Raw genomic sequence first — 23,691 nt, 5'->3', positions numbered from 1 at the left:
TTTTCCGCCTCTCTCTCCCATCCCCCCATCCTCCAGGCCTGAAGGACTGGCTGGGGATGAAGTAACCTCCCCTCCGAAGCCCCACCCAGCCTCAACCCCTAGTCTTGGAATTAGGAAGTATGACCGGGGCACCTCCTCACCAGGAGCTGGGGCAGCTCGTGTGGTTGCAGGTTTGCTGCTCTGTCTGTCCCTGTCCTGGGAAAGTCCAGGTCCGGGGAGGAACCACAACCTCCCACAGAGCCCTCAGGAGGAAGAGCAGAACCTGGACATCCTGTATCACTGGCTGGGATGGAAGGTCATGGGATGTCCAATGCCTCTCAGGGAAGCCAGAGTCATCTCTGGAAGGTCTGAGACCTTTTCAACAGGAACCCTTGAGTCGGCATCAAAGGCCTGACTCAAATTCCCACCTCTGAGACTCAGTTTCCTCATCCACAAAAGGAGAGATTTGGACCTGCCTGGTCCTCAGGTCCCCTTCTGAACAAAGCTTTCTGAAGCTGGTGGGCTGCTGGGTTCTCATTTTTATACATAGTGCACACTCAGGGTTGCAAAAGCTCCCAGAGCCTTCTTCCCTTCAGCACCCATGTCTAGAAGAAGACAACCAACATATGGGGAGAGAGGCAGATTTTACATTCCAGTAAAGGGAGGCATCTTCTCTCCTTTGTCAGTGGGAACTCCCCTAGCATCTAAGCCCTGTCTCTATAAAGCCTGCCCACAAGGGCGGAAACAGTCTCATGTTGTCCAAATTCATCTGTGCTCTCGAAAGGATTTCCGGCACCAATGCCCCTTTTCCTGGACCCCCTTTGCCAGAAGCCAATAGTGGTGTGCAGGTTGGAGGGGTCCAAAGAAAGGAGTTTTGAGGAGAAAGAGATCCCAGGCCAGAGTGATCAGGAAAGGCATCAGAGAAAAGGAGGAGGAGGGCAGGGAGAAGGAAGAGAGGGAGGAGGAGGAACCTAGCAGGTCTTAAGACTGGGCAGGGCTGAGTGAGGGCAGAATGAGTCAGGGCATCTCAGGTAAGGTGGAAAGTATGGACGGAGCCCCAGAGGGAAAACTGAGGAAGCTTGCTCAGTGGGGGTGAGTGGACAGCCCGGATACAGAGGGCAGGTGCAACCTACAGATCTACTGAGTCCACCAAACCAGGGTCAGGTAATGCGCAGACAAACATGCCAAAATAAGGAGTCTGGACTTGATCCGCTCCTGGACACGAGGAAGCTGAGAGTTTCTGAGCTGGGGGTGTGGGCTGGGGAATCGGTCAGAAGGCTAATGCAATAGTCCAGGTGTGAGATAAGACCTGGGAGTGACACCGGAAGGAAACAGCGATGGGGTTTGATGGGCTGCTGAATGTGGAGGCTGCAGGAGGGTAAGGGCAGGGACAAGAATGCTGGGTAGCGAAAGGTGCCACTGAGGACACGAGGGAGCCAAGCAAGGGAGCCGGGTGAGTTGGTTCTGTGGGATCAGATACTGACCACCCTCTCTCCCCCCAACACACATCCCTAGAACGCAGAGCCTCTGGTATCACTGCGTGCTGCTTGGCATGGAAACAAGACCTTCCATTGCCCCCTCTTCCCTCTCCTGGTGCAGCTCCCTTGAAAACCCTGACTATTCCTTTATAAGTGGTCCGTTTGGTGGCCAGGCATAGACTCCCCAAGTCTATGAGTCTTCCTCTGAAGCCAGGCTGGAGTTTGGGGTCCTTCCAGAGGGTCATGACCCCCACTCATTTCTCCCATAGAGCCCATCAGGCAAAGTACTGGGAAGGTCGGACCCTTCCAGGCGCAATGAAAGGGTGGGGCGGGGAAGGAGGAGCGAGGCCACCCTGCCTTGTTGGAGGTGAAGGGCTGGAAGCCTCTGAACAGTCTCTCCCAAGAGGAAGGAAGCACCCTCCCATCTTAATCATAGTAATCATCACCGTTACCATTCACTGGGTGCCCTTGGAAGACCAGACTTCACACTCATGATCTCATTTAGTCTTCATGGCAAATGCCTGGGACTGTTATTATCCCCATTTACAGATGAAGAAACCGAATCTTCCAACCCAGGTCATCCTGGCTCCAAAACCTATGCTGTTTTCCTTATGCAACTCAGTCTCTCGCTTGTCCCACTGAAATATCTTACAGGCCTTTACTCCTGTTCAATTCAACCCATGTGTTCTCCAAAAGAACATTTATTGATTCACTCAACAAGCATTTGTTGGGTGCACAGTAAACACCAGGCAAAGGGCTGGGTGGGCCCAGGCACTGTGGGCAGGCTCACCCCACAACTGCCCTGCCAGCTGAGCAGCATCTGGGGGGTTCTTCAGGGCACCATGCTTACAGGTCCTGGTGGAACTCAGGGTCCTGTGGCCCAGTGAATGAGACACAGCAACCTGACCTTCATCTACCTGGACACAGTCTTATCCACAATAGCAACTTACATTTATCTCACTCTCACGCTTCACACAAGCCTTTCTTGTCCATTTACTCACCTGATCCTCAAACAACCTTGTGAGGTATCTATGGTCCCCCAGTTTTGTGGATGAGGAATCTGAGTTTCAGAAAGGAATGCTGCCCCTTCCACTTCACCAGTGAAGGCAGCACTAGAACCCAAGTTTCTGGGCCCGTAGTTAATGCATTTCCCTCCTCTCCCCCAGGGTGCTGTTCCACAAAAAACATCAACCAGCCTGCTCCCCTCTGACAACCTGTCACTCACCCAGGTTCTCCCCCAGGAAGCCTGTGGAGGAGCATCTTGAGTCCCCCATGTGGTTTCTCACTTTTAACTCTCTCTCGAATCTTTTGCCAAACTGGTTACAGCCATCCCACACTCTCCACCTGCGAGACATCATCTCCCCCTAAGCTTATGCCGTCTCTTTCCTCTCCTCCTCTCCTCCTTCTTCCTCTGAGGTCGTCCAGGCAGGCTTTTGCCAGCTCTGGGGGTGGGGGGGGGGGCAGGGGACAGGAGTGGGGACCAGCAGTTGGAGGATGAGGAGGAAAGATCTCTACCAGGAGCTCTGGGCCTCAGGGCCCCAGCACTTAGCTCTGCCCTGCTCAGCTCCTGGAATGTCAGCAAGGTTGCGCAAAAAGCAAGGAGGAGAGAGACATCAGTATACAGGGTGGGGGAAAGGTTAGACACAGGAAGCTGTGGGAGAGCCAGCCAGCACAGACCATCTTGATTTCCCCAAACACCACTGTCCCCCTGGGAAAACCTGTTCCTAGGTGACTGCTTTAAGAAGGTCCTCCCAAGGTCACCGTGGCCGTCCCCCTGCCTCCAGGCAGCCTGCTTTCTTTCTTCCAAGCTGACTGACAGGATGGTATGAGGCTTTCCGCCCGGGAAACTGAAGTCTGGGGGGGGGGGGGGTGGCGGGGCAAAGGGGCTTGCAAGGATACCAGGGGCCAGCGTGGGTTGGGGCGAGGATGGCAAGGAAAGGAGGGAGAGGATCAACCCGCTGAATCTGAGCCATGACTCCTGCCCTTGCACTCCCGCCTCCTTGTTGCCTGGTGTTCAGCGGGGGTGACAGTGATATCATAGATGTGGAGTGCCAACCACGTGCTGGGTGCCAAGCAAAACAGCCAGGGCAAGTGTATGCATCACCTGTGCCTGGGAAGGAAGGCCACCAGAAGAAGTGAGTCTGGTGGAAAGACTTGAAAGAGGGAAGGGAGGCACCTTGCTGGCTGGGGGCGGGGAAGACAGCATAAAACCCTGCTGAGCTAGGACCAGAGAGAGATGGCCCAGGCCGGCACTGAGAAGGGATGCCTCTCATCCTCCCTCCTCTGTGTCTCCCAAAGCTTGTAAATGCCCCAGACATGAGCCAGCCCAGGCCCCGCTACGTGGTGGACAGAGATGCATACTCTCTCACCCTCTTTGATGACGAGTTTGAGAAGAAGGACCGGACGTACCCACTGGGAGAGAAACTCAGCAACACTTTCAGGTAACATGGCTGGAAGCCCAGACTCCTCTCTCCTCTGCTCCCCACCAACCCTCCCCGCACCAGGGCATGGCTCCTATACCGCTGTCCCTCAGACGGGACTTGGGAAGCCTTGGGGAGGTGAGGTTCTGAACCCTGAATTTGAGATCCTACACCTCATCTTTACTGAGGCCCTCGAGGAAATGGGGAACAGGGACAAGGACCACTCACAGGTCCAGAGGGGCTGGCCAGCATCCGGACCCCTGCGTGAGGTCTCACCATGCTCTCAGCCCACGTGAGTACCTCCTGGGCTCTCAAGGGTGCTTGAAGGGGAAGGGTGTGTCATCACAGCAGGTCAGAGCCCTCACTTCTGCCGTCCCTTCTCCTGTCCCTTCCTCATCAAGGAAAATCTGAAGCCTCTCCCACCCCGTGGACTTTGTCCTCTTTCTCTCCCAGATGCTCCTTCCTTTCCCAGGTCCAGACAATGCTCAAAGGTAGCCCCTAAACTCCTGGGCTCCCCTAAACGATACTTACCAGGATGTGTTCTCACCAGCCCCTGGGCTTGTTCCACTCTCAGATCCCTGGAACTGTGTTGGTGGGTAGTAAAACCACACCCATAAGGAGGGAACTCTGCGAGGTGACTTATATCCGCGCTCCAGGAGGCTGAGGCTATGGACTTTACCGCAACCCCCTTCGCAGACATCTGGTAGACCTCCCTCAGGCCTCGCTGTGGTCTGTGGCAGAAGTTACTTCCCCACTCCCCTGGGGAAACAGCTGATTCAGTTACCTGAATTGAGGTCACTGGCAATGGCTGAAGTGGAGGTGCAGGTGGAACTGGTTCAGGCTGGGGGATCACCCACTTGAGTCTTCACTAAAAGCACCAGCCCAACCCTACCTCTCCTGGGAGGCTCCATCTCTGCCTGGTTATATAAAGACCTTGTCAGCATTTGTGCCAAGAAGTTTAAGTCTGTGTTGTTTCTGTACTGGAGGGATGAGGGTATCTGCTGTTTTCCTAAAAGATGAGAACGATGGAAACCACAAAAAGTCATAGGGAGCTAACAATTCCCATGTGGCTGGCAGGAGGGCCTTGAACAGTGCCTGGCACACAGAAGGTACTCCAATAAATTTTTGTTTAATGAATGAATGAATGTCTAGAAAACTAATCCCACTATCTACTTCCCACCTGGCTTCTGGAACCTCTCTACAGGTGTTTAGCATCTGTTTCCAGATCTTCTCTCAGACTTCAGAGAAGTCAGATTGCTTTGCCCAACTATGGCAGGCTTGCAAGTGAGGCTGGACATGTACAAGCCCTTGAGTGGGTTGTTTTTCTCCCCCAGCCAGCTCTCCATTCATGAGTCCAGTTTTCCCTGCCATGAACAAACCTGAGGGAGTTCCTGGGGGCCTGGTTGTCTCTTAGGACAAGCCTTTAGAAATGCTTTAAGCTATTTACTTCCAGTCCAACTCCCTGTCCATCATCCCAGGGATGGGAGAGGCACTGCCCACTGCAGAGGGGACTGAGGAGTTCAAAGGCAGTGGTGATGCTGTTCCATGAAGTGCTGGTTGGGACAGAAAGTCTACCCAGATTTTAAAGGGTACAAAGCATTGTCTGTGTTGATTTCAGTTTTGGGTGACATCCAGGGGACCCAGTGTCAGGGAAACTATTGTTGAGCAACAGTAAAGAACAAGAATCGGTGCTGGGCAGGAAAGGAGGCCTAATCACAGCAAGCCAGTGAGTCACCAGATGGGCCCTGAGTATTTGAATTCCCTCAGCTGGGAGAAGAAAAGCAAAGGCCTCCCCACCTCTTCTGGTCATCAATCCACCAGCTGTCATCCTTGAGATTGAAGGCCCTTGTTTTTACCGCTTCTGAGTTTCTGATGAAAGGACCTCAAGGTGTTCAGCAAACAGGGGAGGGATCAATGCTCCCCACCTTGCGCTGACCAACAAATAGTTTCCCCATTCTTCCCTCTTTTGATGAATTAACAGGGGAAAGAACTCCAGCATTGGAATCGTCACACACAAAGGATGGTGGGTCAGCAGAGGCACACCCTGCAGGGACAAGGAGCCTCCCTTTAGGAGGAGGTTCCAAAAATACAGCAGCAGCCCCCATTCAGACTGAGTTCTGAATCAGAATCAGGCCCATTCTTTCACTTGTTCATTCACTCATTTTTGCAACAGATATTCACTAAGCATCCCAGTGTGATGCATGAGGAATACAAAGCTGGACAAGAGACCAGACTTCTTTCCATGCTGGTTTTACTGTGTAGTGGGGGAGGTAGATGAAGAGCAAGAAATTACAGCCCGAGGTACACACGCTGCTGCAGGAGCCCAGGTGAGGGTGACCGGGCCTGTTTTCAGTCAGATCAGAGAACGGCCGTCTGAGCTGGACTTGACACCTCGGAATGCTAGGCATCCACAAAATCCATGCCTTTCTGCATGACAAGTCTTGCAGACTTCCCAGGTTAGCAGTAGGCAATCAGAAGATCTCCAACCCGGGCCCAGAGCAAGGTGACGGCGCTCAAGAGGAGAGTCTGCCACATGGTGTGCATGCTCACTGAATTTTGTGTGAATGCGTGAATGAATGACCAAGAACAGGATATTATAATCAATTCCCCACTCTGAATGCAGTGCTGACTGAAAACCTGCCCTCTTCCCCTCCAGATGTTCCTCAGCCAAGATCAAAACCACAGTGTTCGGGCTGCTCCCCATTCTCTCTTGGCTCCCCAAGTACAAGATCAAAGACTACATCGTCCCCGACCTTCTTGGCGGCCTCAGCGGTGGATGCATCCAGGTCCCACAAGGTCAGGGGGTCCCCTCAGCCAAACCTATTCCCCTTCCCAGTCCATCTTCTGTGACCTCCATCACCCAACTGTGCCCCAGGGCCTTGACTCTCTGTGTCCTGTGCAGGCATGGCATTCGCTCTCCTGGCCAACCTTCCTGCAGTCAACGGCCTCTACTCCTCTTTCTTCCCCCTCCTGACCTACTTCTTCCTGGGGGGTATCCACCAGATGGTGCCAGGTAAGGCCCCTCCCCTCTTAGCAGGCAGGTGACCTGGACCGCGGGGATGGGTGGTGGGTGGCAAAGGGGATTCGGGTGCTTTCCCATCTGCGTTCTCCTCTAGCTGGCGCTGCTTGGCCCCAGAGGGACCGTCACCGTGAGTGTCGATCCCAGGTCTTCTGTGACCTTGGAGAAGCCATTTAGCTTTTGTGAGCTCAGTTAGCATGACCCTGGAATGTGGGGAAGAATTGGCAGCACAAGATAGGCCATAAAGGGCTGAACAGAAGTGGCCTTCCGACAGCCATCATCCATCAGGCCACTTCAGGGACATTCGGAGCTCTCTGGTGCAAAATGAGATGGAGGAAAATGGCCTGGTCAAAAAGCCTGTTTCTGACGCAGGCTCTGCTTATATTTCCAAGCCTATTTCCTCACGTGTCCAATAAAGGAATATTAACAGTTGGGGTGAAAGCACCTGGAAGAGTGTAGATCATGGTCAGATACGAATGGTTACTGTGATGCCGGAGAGGACCCTGGAGGCATGGAGCACCATCCCTGCGGGGGTTGGGGAGCGTTCTGGGCCCCTTCTGGTTTCCATGGGTGCGGTCCAAACCTCTGACTTTTGCTGGCGGGGTGGGGCACCACAGGTACCTTTGCCGTTATCAGCATCCTGGTGGGTAACATCTGTCTGCAGCTGGCCCCAGAGTCGAAATTCCGGGTCTTCAACAATGCCACCAATGAAAGCTATGTGGACACAGGGGCCATGGAGGCCGAAAGGCTGCACGTGTCAGCAACGCTAGCCTGCCTGACGGCCGTCATCCAGGTAAAAGGCTCGGCTTCCATCTCTGCCATGCCCCCCTTAATAAGGCATCAGCTCATGTTGCCCTTCCCACAGAGGCCCAGTCTTGACCTTAAAGCTGATTTAGGTCTCTCCATCCTCCCTCTTCCCTGTTTGGAGGCCACAAATGACCTTAAAAATTCAGAATATCTCACCTGCCCTCAGCAGGTGCATGAGACCAGCATCCACACTTAGTAAAAGTGTCTGGAGCTAATGACTGTCTAAAGGACTCATGGCCTCTCTCCGATACCCTCTCCAGTGCCCAGCTCTCTGCCAGCAGTTTTCCATTTCTGTAACACCCCTTATCCCCCTCCAGCCATCTCTGCTCCAAGCCACAGCACCTCCTGCATGAGATAAATTGCATTTCCGCCACATGCAAAGGACTCTGCTAGGCTTCATGCAGGCCAATGCAGCAGGACAGAATGGAAGAGCAGGAAGGGGCCTCAGAAGTTTCATTCATTGATCCATTCAGTTAATGTTTTTTGGTTGCTTCACCATGCCAGGAACTGGGCTAGGCTCTGGGGATAAAAGATAAGTAAGAGAGAGACCCAGTTTTCCAGAAGCTCACAGCCCAGCAGAGGAAGTAGCCAAATCAACAAATAAATGTGTAGGCAGTAAGATAAGCAGCAGAATAGAGCTATATACAAGTAGCTTTGGGAACATCAAAGAGAAAGTCAGGGAAGGCCTCTCCTCAAAGAGAGGAAGTGACATTTGACCTCAGTCTAAAAGGATGAGTAGAAGTTGGCCAGTAGGTAACCAAAGGAAAGAGGCCCAGAAGGACAGTCCCGTTAGAGGGAGCAGCACCCCAAAGCACTGAGGCCTAACAGAACGTGAACTGACCAGGGGACGGAAAACAGGGCACTCGGTGTGGCTGGAGGTCAGGAGGCCTTGGGAGAATGAGCCAGAGGAGCAGGCAGGGCCAGACAGTCAAGCCTGAGGTCTGTCCCCTAAGCAGCAAATTTGGTTCCTATTTGGCAGTCAGATTGGATTACTCAGACTCTGGAGACGACGGTGGATGGAAAGTAGATTAGAATCAAAGCACGGGGCCAGTTGCTAGACTGTGAAGAGGCCCGTATGCAAGAGTGATAAGGGCCTAGACCAGAGTGGCAGGCAAGGAGGCAGGGGTAGACTGGGAGAATGCTTTGCCAGGAACAAAATAAACAGGGCTTGGGATATTAGAAATGAAGGGTGAGGGGCGATGACTTCCAAGTTCTGGGTTGGCCAACTGGGCAGACGGGGTGTCAATTACTCAGAGGGCAAACACTGGCGAGTACCAGGTTCATTCCACAGTGGAGGAAACTGGAGCCAATGAGGTCAAGTGTCAGAGGCCTGTGCCCCGAGGGACTAATTTTCTCTGTCAGTACAAGGCAGGACAAGGTCACAAGGGACTTGTTTTCCTAGAGCTACTACTGTCTCAGGGCTGCATGAACTCCAGTCCTGGGTTTGGGCCCGGCAGGTGTGAGAGTGGCTGGCCCGTCATGGTCTGACCCCACCACCCCTCTGCTCTCAGATGGGCCTGGGCTTCATGCAGTTTGGCTTTGTGGCCATCTACCTCTCTGAGTCCTTCATCCGGGGCTTCATGACGGCCGCTGGCCTGCAGATCCTGATCTCCGTGCTCAAGTATATCTTCGGACTGACCGTCCCCTCCTACGCAGGCCCAGGGTCCATCGTCTTTGTGAGTCTATGAGTGCACCCCTGCGAGAGGGTCTTGAGCAGACACGTGAGCTGAGTTCACTGTCTTAAGAAGTTGTGAGCACCTCGTTATGAGATGTTCTCAAGCAAAGGCCATCTGACCCATTGTTCAGAGTGGATTTCAAGAGGTTCCCATTTGGGGAGGGAGGGTCAAACACGTGACCTTGAAGGCTGGCTGAGGTTCTCTGTGGTTGTTGTTCAGTCACTCAGTCGTGTCTGACTCTTTGAGACCCCATGGACTGCAGGACGCCAGGCTTCTCCATCCATCACCAACTCCCGGAGCTTGCTCAAACTCATGTCCACTGAGTCAGTGGTGTCATCCAATCATCTCATCCTCTGTCGCCCCTTTTTCCTCCTGCCTTCGATCTTTCCCTGCATCAGGGTCTTTTTCAATGAGTCAGCACTTTGTATCAGGTAGCCAAAGTATGGTTAAATCTCCGTGGTTAATTGCTGCAGAAAAGGAGATGTACACTCTCCATCAGTTCCCCATTCCAGTGCCTCAACCCCTCCCTACCTGGAAAGTTCTTCCTTATGTCTAATCTCCATCCCTCCTCCATTAGCTTGAACTCTTCCTAGAGGAAAAGGAAGGGAATCAGCCTTCCCGTCCCAACATGGAGACAGGGGTGGGAAGTGGGACTGTGAGTAGGGTCTGGATTCTGCTTTGCTGTGCCTCTCAGAGCACTGGCAACATCCCTCCACTGGCTCAGATGCTGGGTGGTAGTGGTGCAGGAGGAAGGGGTGGGAGCCCATGAGCGTCATGCTCTCTCCCCCAGACCTTCATTGACATTTGCAAAAACCTCGCTCACACCAACATCGCCTCGCTCATCTTCGCTCTCATCAGCGGTGTGGTCCTGGTGCTGGTGAAGGAGCTCAACGCCCGCTACATGCACAGGATCCGTTTCCCCATCCCAACAGAGATGATTGTGGTAAGGACCTTGCCCAGGGCTGGGGTGTTGGGGCCCAGGCAGGAGGCTGTTGAAAAGGAATCTAGCTCCAGCCAGAATGAAGAGAGTCCCTCTATGCATCCCTCCCCCACCAGCTTGCCCCCTATGAGCCGGTAGGACAGGTCTGGGGTGAATCCACTCCATCCCCCTGTGTGTGGCTCCCCCTCTTCCTGATCCTCAGGCTGATCCCCCTCAAGGAGTCAGGGGAGGGGGATTTGGGGTCCCCAGACAAAAGGGAGACTAGAGAGGGACCCCTACCCTGGCCCTAATTTAGATCTAATCCCCATTCTCCATTCTGGGTTCTGCAGGTAGTGGTGGCAACAGCTATCTCCGGGAGCTACAAGATGCCCAAAAAGTACCACATGCAGATCGTGGGAGAGATCCAACCTGGGTGAGTCCAGGTGGCTAGGAAGCCTGGCCCCACCCCCACTCTCCTCCCCGCCTAGGTTCAGAGTCAGAGATGAGATGAACTCTATAAATTGTATTATAAACTCCTTGACACTGACCAGCTATGAATGGTTACTATCACTTATTATGAAGAGCCACACAATGCAGGCTGTTTCATGAACAGTGAGTCTTAACAACCATGTGTGTGCATGCTAAGTCACTTCAGTCATGTCCAACTCTCTGCGACCCCATGGACTGTAGCCTACCAGGCTCCTCTGTCCATGGGATTCTCCAGGCAAGAATACTGGAGTGGATTGCCATGCCCTCCTCCAGGGGATCTTCCTAACCCAGGGATCGCACCCACATCTCTTATGTCTCCTGCATTGGCAGGCTGGTTCTTCACCACCTGGGAAGCCCCCTTGACTGCCACACTCCCCCCAAAAGTTTCATCTGATGGGTGAAACCTCTCTGATCAGTCGTTCTCTGGTTCTTTGCTTTGCTTTAATGCATTGGCTCTTCTATCCACACAGAAAAAAAATCTATTAGGATCAACAGAATTCACTGAGTGTCTACTCTGTGCCAGGGACTGTGCTGGGCCCTAGGAGGAGAGGACCAGTGTTTATACGGCAGAGCTGGAGCAGACAATGGGGAAAAGGCCTCAGGGCACTGGGGGCTGTGGCTCTGGACCAGAAAGAGTGAGGAGTCTAAATTCTGGATGTGAACAAATGAGGCCCTGCCGCTCACTAGCGTGGTGACCTCAGACAAGCTGTGTTCTCTGAGCCTCGATTTTTGCTGTTTCAAGGGGAGGATGGTAGCTGCCCTGCAGCAGGGCACCGAGCGCCCCGTTTGGAAGCAGGGATTCACGCAGAGGCCCTGGAGCGGAGTGGGCCCTGCTGCCTGCTGCGGGCGCCCTCCTCACACCCTTGGGCCCTGCCTCATCTCTGGCTCCTTGACAGTTTCCCCACTCCCGTGTCGCCTGTGGTTTCGCAGTGGAAGGACATGCTTGGCACGGCCTTCTCCCTGGCCATCGTGGGCTACGTCATCAACCTGGCCATGGGCCGGACCCTGGCCAACAAGCACGGCTATGATGTGGACGCTAACCAGGTAGGTCCAGCCACTCCCAGCAGGGCTGAGCAGGCTGGGCCGGGGCCCACAGAGGCATGGCGAGGGATGTCCAGGGGCTCTTTGGCTGACTTCTACTTGGCTGGGAGTGTATGGCTTTATAGCAGCTGGGTTATTCTCGAGTTCAAGATCCAGCTAGCTTGAATGACTATGTTTGGTCTGTACTGTGTGCCCCACCCCCCACACACCCCCAGCTTCCAACCCTGCCCCTGTGCCCGCAGGAGATGATCGCCCTGGGCTGCAGCAACTTCTTCGGCTCCTTCTTTAAGATCCATGTCATTTGCTGTGCCCTCTCTGTCACTCTGGCCGTGGACGGAGCTGGAGGAAAGTCCCAGGTGAGCGTTGGATCAGGGGAGTGGGAAAGGGATTGGGTGTAGCAGCACAGTTGCCCCAGAGAATCCAGGTCAGCAGGTCTCCAGCCTCCCTCTCCTCTCCTCAGTCTCCACTCCACCAAATGCATTTATTGGGGGAAAAAAAATCAAGAGCAAGAATTTCACACCTACGCCCCGCTTCCATCTCTTTCTCTGGATAGGTGTCAAGTCTGTGTGTGTCCCTGGTGGTGATGGTCACCATGCTGGTCCTGGGATCCTATCTCTACGCTCTCCCCAAGGTAAGACACAGCATCAGAGCAGAAGGCAGCCAGAGACTCCAGTAAGAGCAGGCCTTAGGAGCTGTGTGATGCCTCACAGGTTACAGAGTACCATCACTGTTACACTTCGTCCTGGCCACAACCTGCGAAGCAGTCAGCGTAGGTTTTACTCTCGCCATTTTACAGGTGAGGGAAACTGAGGCTGAGAAGCACTGACAAGGCTCACAGGGGCAGGGCTGTTCTCAAACTCCAGCCTCCTGACTTTAGGGTCCACATCTGAGTCAGCATTTACAGCCTCTGTGGGCCCCTGGCTCAGAGGGCCCTAGGCACAGGCTCTCCAGGGATGAAGGAAGGGGGGGATGGCAAAATTCAGGCCCAAGGGCCCTCTGGCTCCAGCACCTGCACTTAACAACCCTACGGTTGAGTGCAAAGTTTTGGGGGCTCTGCCAGTTCTAGAACTGCAACTCTGTCCTGCCCCCAGGGCCAGGGGTTTGTAGGAAGGGCAGGAAGAAGGGAACACACCCAGTGACAGGCAGCATTGTCCTGCTTCCCTAGTCTGTGCTAGGGGCCCTGATTGCTGTCAACCTCAAGAATTCTCTCAAGCAACTCGCTGATCCCTACTACCTGTGGAAGAAGAGCAAGCTGGACTGCGTAAGTAGCAGGCAACCCCTGGGTACCTGTCTTGCCTGGTACCCCAGGTACTGCCTCCTCCAGCCCCACAAGCCTGTCACTTCTGTCAGTGATCCCTCTGGTCAGTTGCTCCCTAATTAGCATGCACTCAGTTGCTAAGTTGGATCAGACTCTTTGCGACCCTATGGACGGTAGCTTAACAGGCTCCTCTGTCCATGGGACTTTCCAGGCAAGAATACTGGAGTGGGTTGCCATTTCCTCCTCCAGGGGATCTTCCCAACCCAGGTATTGAACAAGCATCTCCTGTGTCTCCTGCGCTGGCAGGCAGATTCTTTATCACTGAGCCACCTGGGAAGCCCTAATTAGCATAACCAAGTGTTAACAGGTCAGGTTTTGGAGTGAGACAGCTTATGTTCAAATCCTAACTCAACTGTTCACTGGCTCTGTGACCGATGGCAAGTCCCTTAACCTCTCTGAGTCTCGGCTTCCTCATCTGTGATCACAGGTATTTTATACTCTCCAACCCCCCACCACCACCCCCGGGGATGCTTATGAAACAAGATAATACAAGGAAGGAACACATTCTCTGAATTGCATCTTGTGTTCAATAAAACTTAGCTATTATTTTTATAGTTCCAAAAAGCAAAATCAGTCAGTTCAGTTCAATTTAGTCCCTCAGTCGTGTCCAACTCTTTGCGACCCCATGAACTGCAGCACACCAGGCCTCCCTGTCCATCACCAACTCAAAGAGTTTACCCAAACTCATGTCCATTGAGTCAGTGATGCCATCCAACCATCTCGTCCTCTGTCGTCCCCTTCTCCTCCTGCCTTCACTCTTTCCCAGCATCAGGGTCTTTTCTAATGAGTCAGTTCTTCACATCAGGTGGCCAAAGTGTTGGAGTTTCAGCTTCAGCATCAGTCCTTCCAACGAACACCCAGGACTGATCTCCTTTAGGATGGACTGGTTGGATCTCCTTGCAGTCCAAGGGACTCTCAAGAGTCTTCTCCAATACCACAGTTCAAAAGCATCAATTCTTCGGTGCTCAGCTTTCTTCACCGTCCAACTCTCACATCCATCCATGACCACGGGAAAAACCACAGCTTTGACTAGACGGTCCTTTGTTGGCAAAGTAATGTCTCTGCTTTTTAATATGCTATCTAGGTTGGTCACAACTTTCCTTCCAAGGAGTAAGCGTCTTAATTTCATGGCTGTAATCACCATCTGCAGTGATTTTGGAGCCCAAAAAAATAAAGTCAGCTACTATTTCCACTGTTTCCCCATCTATTTGCCATGAAGTGATGGGACCAGATGCCATGAGCTTAGTTTTCTGAATGTTGAGCTGTAAGCCAACTTTCACTCTCCTCTTTCACTTTCATCAAGAGGCTCTTTAGTTCTTCTTCAGTTTCTGCCAAAAGGGTGGTGTCATCCGCATATCCGAGGCTATTGATATTTCTCCCGGCAATCTTGAGTCCAATTTGTGCATCTTCCAGCCCAGCGTTTCTCATGATGTACTCTGCATATAAGTTAAATAAGCAGGGTGACAATATACAGCCTTGACGTACTCCTTTTCCTATTTGGAACCAGTCCATTGTTCCATGTCCAGTTCTAACTGTTGCTTCCTGACCTGCATACAGGTTTCTCATGAGGCAGGTCAGGTGGTCTGGTATTCCCATCTCTTTCAGAATTTCCCACAGTTTATTGTGATCCACACAGTCAAAGGCTTTGGCGTAGTCAATAAAGCAGAAACAGATGTTTTTCTGGAACTCTCTTGCTTTTCCGATGATCCAGCGGATATTGGCAATTTGATCTCTGGTTCCTCTGCCTTTTCTAAAACAAGTTTGAACATCTGGAAGTTCACGGTTCATGTATTGATGAAGCCTGGCTTGGAGAATTTTGAGCATTACTTTACTAGCGTGTGAGATGAGTGCAATTGTGCAGTAGTTTGAGCATTCTTTGGGATTGTCTTTCTTAGGGATTGGAATGAAAATGGACCTTTTCCAGTCCTGTGGCCACTGCTGAGCTTTCCAAATTTGCTGGCATATTGAGTGCAGCACTTTCACAGCATCATCTTTTAGGATTTGAAATAGCTCAACTGGAATTCCATCACATCCACTAGCTTTGTTCGTAGTGATGATTTCTAAGGCCCACTTGACTTCACATTCCAGGATGTCTGGCTCTAGGTGAGTGAGCACACCATCGTGATTATCTGGGTCATGAAGATCTTTTCTGTACAGTTCTTCTGTGTATTCTTGCCACCTCTTCTTAATATCTTCTGCTTCTGTTAGGTCCATACCATTTCTGTCCTTTATTGAGCCCATCTTTGCATGAAATGTTCCCTTGGTATCTCTAATTTTCTTGAAGAGATCTCTAGTCTTTCCCATTCTGTTGTTTTCCTCTATTTCTTTGCACTGATCGCTGAGGAAGGCTTTCTTATCTCTCCTGGCTATTCTTTGGAACTCTGCATTCAAATGGGAATATCTTTCCTTTTCTCCTTGGCTTTTCACTTCTGTTCTTTTCACAGCTATTTGTAAGGCCTCCTCAGACAACCATTTTGCCTTTTTGCATTTCTTTTCCATGGGGATGGTCTTGATCCCTGTCTCCTGTGCAATGTCACGAACCTCCGTCCATAGTTCATCAGGTTCTCTGTCTATCAGATCTAGTCCCTTAAATCTATTTTTTACTTCCACTGTATAGTCATAAGGGATTTGATTTAGGTCATACCTGAATGGGATAGTGGTTATCCCTACTCTCTTCAGTTTAAGTCTGAATTTGGCAATAAGGAGTTCATGATCTGAGCCACAGTCAGCTCCAGGTCTTATTTTTGCTGACTGTATAGAGCTTCTCCATCTTTGGCTGCAAAGAATATAATCAATCTGATTTCGGTGTTGGCCATCTGGTGATGTCCATGTGTAGAGTCTTCTCTTGTGTTGTTGGAAGAGGGTGTTTGCTATGACCAGTGCGTTCTCTTGGCAAAACTCTATTAGCCTTTGCCCTGCTTCATTCTGTACTCCAAGGCCAAATTTGCCTGTTACTCCAGGTGTTTCTTGACTTCCTACTTTTGCATTCCAGTCCCCTATAATGAAAAGGACATCTTTTTTGGGTGTTAGTTCTAAAAGGTCTTATAGGTCTTCATGTGTGTTGTCGCTCAGTCGTGTCCAACTCTTTGTGACCCCATGGACTGTAGCCTACAAGGCTCTTCTGTTCATGGTATTTTCCAGGCAAGAGTACTGGAGTGGGTTGCCATTTCTTTCTCCAGGGGATCTTCCTGACCCAGGGATCAAACCCGGGTCTCCTGCACTGCAGGCAGACGTTTTACCCTCTAAGCCACCAGAGAAGAGACAGAACCAATCAATTTTAGCTTCTTCAGCATTACTAGTTGGGGCATAGACTTGGATTTCTGTATATTGAATGGTTTACCTTGGAAATGAACAGAGATCATTCTGTCATTTTTGAGATTGCATCCAAGTACTGCATTTCAGACTCTTTTGTTGACTATGACGGCTACTCCATTTCTTCTAAGAGATTCCTGACCACAGTAATAGATATAATGGTCATCTGAGTTCAATTCACCCATTCCAGTCCATCTTAGTTTGCTGATTCTGAGAATGTCTTTCACTCTTGCCATCTCCTATTTGACCACTTCCAATTTGCCTTGATTCGTGGACCTAACATTCTGGGTTTCTATGCAATATTGCTCTTTACAGCATTGGACCTTGCTTCTATCACCAGTCACATCCACAACTGGGTATTGTTTTTGCTTCAGCTCCATCCCTTCATTCTTTCTGGAGTTATTTCTCCTCTGATCTCCAGTAGCATATTGGGCACCTACTGACCTGGCAAGTTCCTCTTTCAGTGTCCTATCACTTGCCTTTTCATACTGTTCATGGGGTTCTCAAGGCAAGAATACTGAAGTGGTTTGCCATTCCCTTCTCCAGTGGACCACATTCTGTCAGACCTCCCCACCATGACATGTCTGTCTTGGGTGGCCCCACACGGCATGGCTTAGTTTCATTGAGTTAGACAAGGCTGTGGTCCGTATGATCAGATTGGCTAGTTGTCTGTGATTGTGGTTTTAAAAAACAAAAAACCTAGAACATAAAGCCAGTGGACCAGGATCTTAGGCAGGTTAAGATTTTTGTGGAGTTCTATGTCCCCATCTATGATGGGGATGATATTCATGGCTGCACCATACAGTGGTTCTGAGGCTTCAGTGAGATCAGAATTGGAAAGCAGTGTGTAACCGTGAAACCCTTAGCAAACATGACATCATTTTCATTAGTCACGTTCCCAGCACATCTTCCACTAGGGGATAGGAATGAGGCTACTGCTATCGACGACACTGCTTACCCCACTTGAGCCCAGCGTAAGCTGTGAGAGAGGGTTTCCTAACCTCCTTTCAAGATGAGGACTGAAGGCTCAAAGAGGTTAAGTAACTCATCAAAGGCCACAGAAGTAGTTAGTGGTAGGACTGGAACCCCAAGTCTTAGACTCCAAACCTCTGACCTGTACTGTCTTCTGGGGGGGAAGGGCACTTACATGGTAAGGAAGGAAATCCTTAAAGTCTGAGAAGTGAGTGGTGCATCTGGGGTCCTCCTCATGTGAAGGATGAGGATGGGGAGAAAAACGAGGCCCCAGTTCCCACCCCGAAGGTCTGCTCTTGCTGCATCCCAACCATCACCCACAACAGCAATAGTCCTGGTATTCACATCGTGCTTTGGGTTCCCATTTTACTCCCATCCCTCCACCTCCCACCCCCCATCCCTCCACCTCCCACCCCCCATCCCTCCACCCCCACCCTCCTGGCTTGCACACACAACCCGGCCCCAGGCTATCAGGTCAGGAAGCACAGCTGAGCCCCAGTCAAGTGCACAGGTTACTATCAGATGGAGGAATGGAACTCACATTATTGCACCCATCACTAGGCTTGGTAGGACCCTATCTTCCTTAATTCTTTAATCTTTTCATGAAGCTGGTATTATTATTCACACAGCTAGTAAGTGAATATTCACAAGTAGGACAATGAAACTTGGAGGCCAGGCGTTTCTGTCCCCAGACCCACAGTCTTTGACTGTGCCACGCCAGCTCCCAGTGGGTGTGGGGGTTGACTGCTAACAACCAGACAAGACCAGGGAGCCATCCTCTGTCCACTGGAAACGGGCAAGTGTCACCAAATCTCGCCTACGTGAAATACCGCCAAACTGCCATGAAGAGGGAAGGGTGGTCCGAGGCTGGGCTAGCAGAGAAGGGCCTTGGTGACCCTGGAAGACTTCCCCAGCGGGGCAGGTGTCTCCCCGGGCCTGCTCTGACGTCTCTCTCCTCACAGTGCATCTGGGTGGTGAGCTTCCTCTCCGCCTTTTTCCTGAGCCTGCCCTACGGTGTGGCGGTGGGGGTCGCCTTCTCCGCCCTGGTTGTGGTCTTCCAGACCCAGTTGTAAGTAATGGTCCCTCCCTAAAGGCACAGCCGTCATGCCCCAGCCGGTCCACAGGGGCAGCCACGGGGGGCCTGGTGAAGCTCCTGGGCCCCGCTACCCATGGGGTCTGGCTCTGGAGGAGAGCTCGGCCCAGCCAGGACCATTGGCACAGGCCGGGCTGTCTGACTCCCATCTCCTGAAAACCCAGGGGAATCCATCACGGTTGTAGAGGGCTGGGGGCCCAGGGGAAGCAGGGTTGGGCAGGCGGGTGAGACTCAGTGTCCTTCCAAGAGCACATCAGACCCCAGACCAGACCGTAGCCCACCCTGAGGGAGCTGTGGGCCAGGGGACAGCTAAGTGTCTCCCATAAAAACATGAAGTGAAGCAGACGGGGAGTCCAGTCCAGGGCAGGAAGGATCCTGAAGTCAGTGATCTGTCTTCTCCTTGAGAACTCAGAGCCAAGAAGTGGTGACTTTGGGGCCACTTATACTTGTATTCTCCACCTTCCTCCCCGCTGAGCCCTCCCCCCCAGGAGCTATGTCGGGGAGCCGCCTGCCATCCCTCTAATTATAGCCCAGCCTCAGGCCACCAGGCGTGTGTCTCCAGTGCAGAGAGACAAGCAGAAAAAGCCCAGGGTCAGGACGGGACCCTCCCCTGAGCCCCCAGCTCAAGCATCCCTCCAGGCCTGTCTGCTAATAGCATTCTCTTGTGTTTGTCTTTTCCTTCTTCATCCAGTCGTAATGGCTCTGCTTTGGCCCAAGTCATGGACACTGACATTTACGTGAATCCCAAGACCTACAATAGGGTGGGTAATCCAAGCTCATGACCGCCCTCTTTCGCCCTACATCACCCCACATAAAAGGGTTTTATGAAAAACCAATAAAAGATATTGCTGCTGACTAACTTGATTCTCCCTGCCACAGGTCCAAGAAATCCAAGGTATAAAGATCGTCACTTACTGCTCTCCTCTCTACTTCGCCAACTCAGAGATCTTCAGGCAAAAAGTCATTGCCAAGGTAAGGCTCAGTCTCCTAGTGACCAGAGGGAGTGGACAGAGCGTGCCTGGCAGAGGCAAGAAAGGCAGCTGGGAGTCAAGATCCGGCCACCCTCAGAGAGGGCAGAGGTGAAGACTTCTCTCAGCCCTCTTCCTCCAGACAGGTGTGGACCCCCAGAAAGTGTTGCTGGCCAAGCAAAAGCACCTCAAGAAGCAGGAGAAGGGGAGAACGATGCCCAAGCAACAGAGGAAGTCTCTGTTCATGAAAACCAAGGTGAACTGAGGCTAGGAACAGCCCACACCCTCTCCCTTACCCTCTCTGACCTTGCCAGCTGGTGCCCACCTCCCAGCACCCTCGGAGGCAAGGACAGCGAGCTTCTGTGGCCACTGCTGGGTGACATTGTCTGGTGGGCATCTTCTCCTTGGATGAGGAGCCATCAGCTCCCAGGGTACCCACTAAACTCCCATGGCCCCCTCCGCATTTTCTGGCTAAGATGGGATCTGCCCATGGACTTAAGAGCAACCCCAGATCGAGAGTTGCAGTGAATTTCCTGGGGTCCCCAGCCAACCTAGAACTAGCAAGGTGGGTGTGGATGTGGGAACTCTGAAGAGAAAAAGGTAAACACGGGTAAATGCAAAAAGGGTCTCCGTTGTTTCCAAAGGGGCTTCCTCTGAAAGCACTGAAGCTTCAGCCCCTCTCTTAGAAGGGCCCTCTAACTTTGCCTGCGTTATGGAGACCAAACGTGCCGACCTGCTCAAGGAGGAGGCTTTGGGAGGCACCAGTCCTCAGGGATTAGAGGGGCTTGGATTCCCCACCATGAAGTCTGGTTATTTACCTCCACCTGCACGTACCTTGCCCCAGCTTCAGCCACAGGGAAGTTTGATTGAGCCTGATGATCTGACTCCGCCCTCCCACTCCCCCCTCCAGACTGTCTCCCTGCAGGAGCTCCAGCAGGATTTTGAGAACGGCTCCCCGACTGACCCCAACAACAACCAGACGCCTGCTAATGGCGCCAGTGTGTCCTACATCACCTTCAGCCCTGACAGCTCCACCGCTGCCCACTGCGAGCCCCCAGCCTCTGCTAAGCCCAGTGACATGCTGGCCAGTGTCCCACCCTTTGTCACCTTGCACACCCTCGTCCTCGACATGAGTGGGGTCAGCTTTGTGGATCTGATGGGCATCAAAGCCCTGGCCAAGGTGAGGGAGCCCCAAGGTGGAGGGAGCCCCAGCGCACCCCCAGCCCGACCCCCTCACCCCTACCCTCCCACACTCCCTTTCCCTGGAGCCTTCATTTCGACCGACTGAGTGAGGAGGCTCACCAGGGAGCCTAACCTCTCCTAAAAACCCTTTTCCCAGATGCCTCCAGGACAGGATGCTGCCTGCAGAGCAGGCCCAGACAGCACAAAACAGTGCGTGCCCGGGGAGGGACCCCAGGACCGGGCCCCGCTGGTCCACCCCGTCCTAGCACCCCTCTCTAGCAGACACGGGAACCCGGCCCAGGGTCCTCCGAGTAGAGCTCGTTTTGGCCCAGGTTCACGGTCTACTGCTCCTTCCCACACTCACCCAGACACCCTAGCATCAGCCGGGTCTGGCCAACCGAGGGAAGAAGAAGAAATAATATCAGCGGCCCTCACCTTTAGGCCAAACAGACGGCTCACAGGGCAGCTTGAATAAATGCGTCCATCTGATAGCTTTTCAGCGGCCACTTCTGATGGCAGAGTCATTTCAGGGACTGGCCCAGAGAGAGGCAGTATAGTGAAACCGAGGAACCGAGAGAGCACAGAGGCTGATGGCCTCGTCAACCAGTGCACAGCCGGCTCCATCCCCAGACAAGGGCTCAGCCTGCTCCCGCAGTCTGGATCTACTAGGATCCAGGTGGCTGAGGCATTAGCCGCTCCGGGCCGTGGTCCTTCCCCGCGGCTTCTGCCTAAGCCTCAAAGGCAGGTGGGGTCTGGGATTCTAAGCTAGCGAAAGAAAAGGTCTGGCCCCATAAGAAGGGGCCACGGGGACACCAAGTGGCTGCCTTGTTGGCAAAGCCCCACGTCTGCCCCGCTTTCCAGAGAAGCGGTCAGCCAACACTCCAGGGAGGAGTGGTGTGCCCTGCTGCTATTTTTATCCTGGGCTGCCAGGGCTCTCCTGGTTGCTTATTTGTTTGGCTTCCCTCTCAAATGCATTTTGTGAATCACTTTGGAGGCCCACTTAGAACATTCCTTTCCTTCTGTCTCCCTACCCAACACGTTCCTGACTCCTCCAGCTGAGCTCCACCTATGAGAAGATCGGGGTGACTGTCTTCTTGGCGAACATTCACGGTAAGAGAAGAAGGATGTTTAGGGGACTGGAAGGCTGACGAGGGGCTAGGGTGGGACTAGGTGGGTGGGAGGCTGAATAGTGAGGGGGGTAGAAACCAGAACAGCACCTGTTCCCCTAAACTACTGCCTGCTCACGAGAACTTCAGGCACAAGTCAGAAGAGACCACGACCGGGTTATATAACATCCTGTATGCTGTACTATGCTAAGTCACTCCAGTCATGTCTGACTCTGTGTGACCCTATAGACTGTAGTCTGCCAGGCTCCTCTGACCATGGGATTCTCCATGGGATTCCCTCCAGGCAAGAATACTGGAGTGGATTGCTATGCCCTCCTCCAAGGTATTTTCCCAACCCAGGGATCAAACCTGCATCTACTGCACTGGCAGGGAGGTTCTTTACCACTAGGGGTCCCAATAAAAGAGTATAGGTGGGGATTGTGGAGTTAAGGAGAAGCAACTAGGATTCTGATTTGCCCACCACTAATTTGCCACGTTTAGCTCAGTTGGTGAAGAATCTGCCTGCAATGCAGGAGACCCCAGTTTGATTCCTGGGTCGGGTAGATCTCCTGGAGAAGGGATAGGCTACCCACTGCAGTGTTCTTGGGCTTCCCTTGTGGCTCAGCTGGTAAAGAATCCGCCTGCAATGCAGGAGACCTGGGTTTGATCCCTGGGTTGGGAAGATCCACTGGAGAAGGGAAAGGCTACCTACTCCAATATTCTGGCCTGGAGAATTCCACAGACTGTACAGTCTATGGGGTGGCAAAGAGTCAGACACGACTGAACGGCTTTCACTTTCACTTTCAATTTGCCATGTATCCTTGGCCAAGTCACTTCATCTGCCTAGGGATCAATTGCCACCTACATAACATGAGGAGGCTGACTAGATGAACTGGGGGATCTTCTCCAAATCCGAAAGTCCATAAATAGGCAGAAAGCACAGATATACCATAACTCTCCAGGGAAGACACACACGCAGTTTTATACAGACTCAGTCTCCGGGGGGCCCACAAACACAGCCCCCAGTCCCTGTCCACATGGCAGTGGACGTCTCACCAGCATGTGTGCGGAGTACAAGGATGTGGACACAGCAAGAGCACACAGACGCCCCGGAGAAAGGGAGAGGCACATGTCTGCACGCCGCGCTTCCCTCAGAGGGCCAGCGCCTTCCAGCAGGACCAGCCAGCCTCAGCACCGGCCTGAGCATGCCACAGACTCTGTGCAAGCCCCGCTCAGGCAGAGTCCGCACGGTTCTGCTGTGTGTGTGCTCCAGGGTTGGGGAGGAGTAAGGCTCTGCCAACACCGGACTCTGCAGGAAAGGTCTGGGTGAGCAGGGGCAAGAACGGACTCTCAAGGGACAGAACTGGCCCACGATTTCGGCCTTCCCTCACCACAAAGGACCGACTCCCTGAATCAAGCAGTTTCCTTCTGCCCGGGGTTGAAGTTTCAGCATCCTCAAGCCCACGTTACCCTCTGCTGTCCAGAACTGGTACTGCAAGGCCAAGGCCCGGGGCCAGGGACGCAGCGAGGGCTCAACCCCAGGCCCTCCATCTCCCCCACCCCCAGCTCCAGGCCGCAGTGGCCTCGACTTTTGAAGGTGACCTTTCCCTCCTTGCAGCCCAGGTGTACAATGACATCAGCCAGGGAGGCCTCTTTGAAGACGGGTGTCTAGAGCGCAGTCACGTCTTTCCCAGCATACACGACGCGGTCCTTTTTGCCCAGGCACAGGCCAGGGAAGTGGCCCCAGGACACGACTTCCAAGGGGTAAGGTCTCTGCACCTCGGAAATCCTAGGCCCTGGGGCATTGAAATAACAGGACGGTTTGGGTTCCAACACCTATTCTATCAATTAACTTTCCTGAATCTGTTTTCTTATCTGTGGAATGGGTGCCTTAATGTAACATTATCTACCT

General features: G+C 52.6%; 1 protein-coding gene across 4 annotated transcripts in view; it reads left to right on the top strand.

The window, feature by feature from the left end:
* The window catches only part of SLC26A9 (solute carrier family 26 member 9), a 31,743-nt gene that overhangs the window by 3,365 nt on the left and 4,687 nt on the right, over nt 1-23,691 (top strand). The window contains exons 2-20 of one of the 4 annotated variants that reach the window (XM_043924139.1): nt 3,186-3,280; nt 3,756-3,898; nt 6,534-6,673; nt 6,780-6,890; nt 7,514-7,689; nt 9,215-9,379; nt 10,170-10,322; nt 10,649-10,731; nt 11,684-11,831; nt 12,071-12,184; nt 12,382-12,459; nt 12,994-13,089; nt 18,393-18,499; nt 19,215-19,284; nt 19,403-19,495; nt 19,634-19,747; nt 20,402-20,671; nt 21,729-21,783; nt 23,398-23,543. In XM_043924139.1, coding sequence (XP_043780074.1) covers nt 3,278-3,280; nt 3,756-3,898; nt 6,534-6,673; nt 6,780-6,890; nt 7,514-7,689; nt 9,215-9,379; nt 10,170-10,322; nt 10,649-10,731; nt 11,684-11,831; nt 12,071-12,184; nt 12,382-12,459; nt 12,994-13,089; nt 18,393-18,499; nt 19,215-19,284; nt 19,403-19,495; nt 19,634-19,747; nt 20,402-20,671; nt 21,729-21,783; nt 23,398-23,543 — 2,265 coding nt within the window. In that variant the 5' untranslated portion in view covers nt 3,186-3,277. Of the gene's footprint in view, nt 1-3,185; nt 3,281-3,492; nt 3,593-3,679; nt 3,899-6,533; nt 6,674-6,779; nt 6,891-7,513; nt 7,690-9,214; nt 9,380-10,169; nt 10,323-10,648; nt 10,732-11,683; nt 11,832-12,070; nt 12,185-12,381; nt 12,460-12,993; nt 13,090-18,392; nt 18,500-19,214; nt 19,285-19,402; nt 19,496-19,633; nt 19,748-20,401; nt 20,672-21,728; nt 21,784-23,397; nt 23,544-23,691 lie in introns of those variants that run through there. The other 3 variants (XM_043924141.1, XM_043924140.1, XM_043924138.1) reach the window with 3 other exon arrangements.

This window comes from Cervus elaphus, chromosome 14, assembly GCF_910594005.1.
Source record: "Cervus elaphus chromosome 14, mCerEla1.1, whole genome shotgun sequence".
NCBI classification, from domain to species: domain Eukaryota; kingdom Metazoa; phylum Chordata; class Mammalia; order Artiodactyla; family Cervidae; genus Cervus; species Cervus elaphus.
This window is presented reverse-complemented; position numbering and strand designations above follow the sequence as displayed.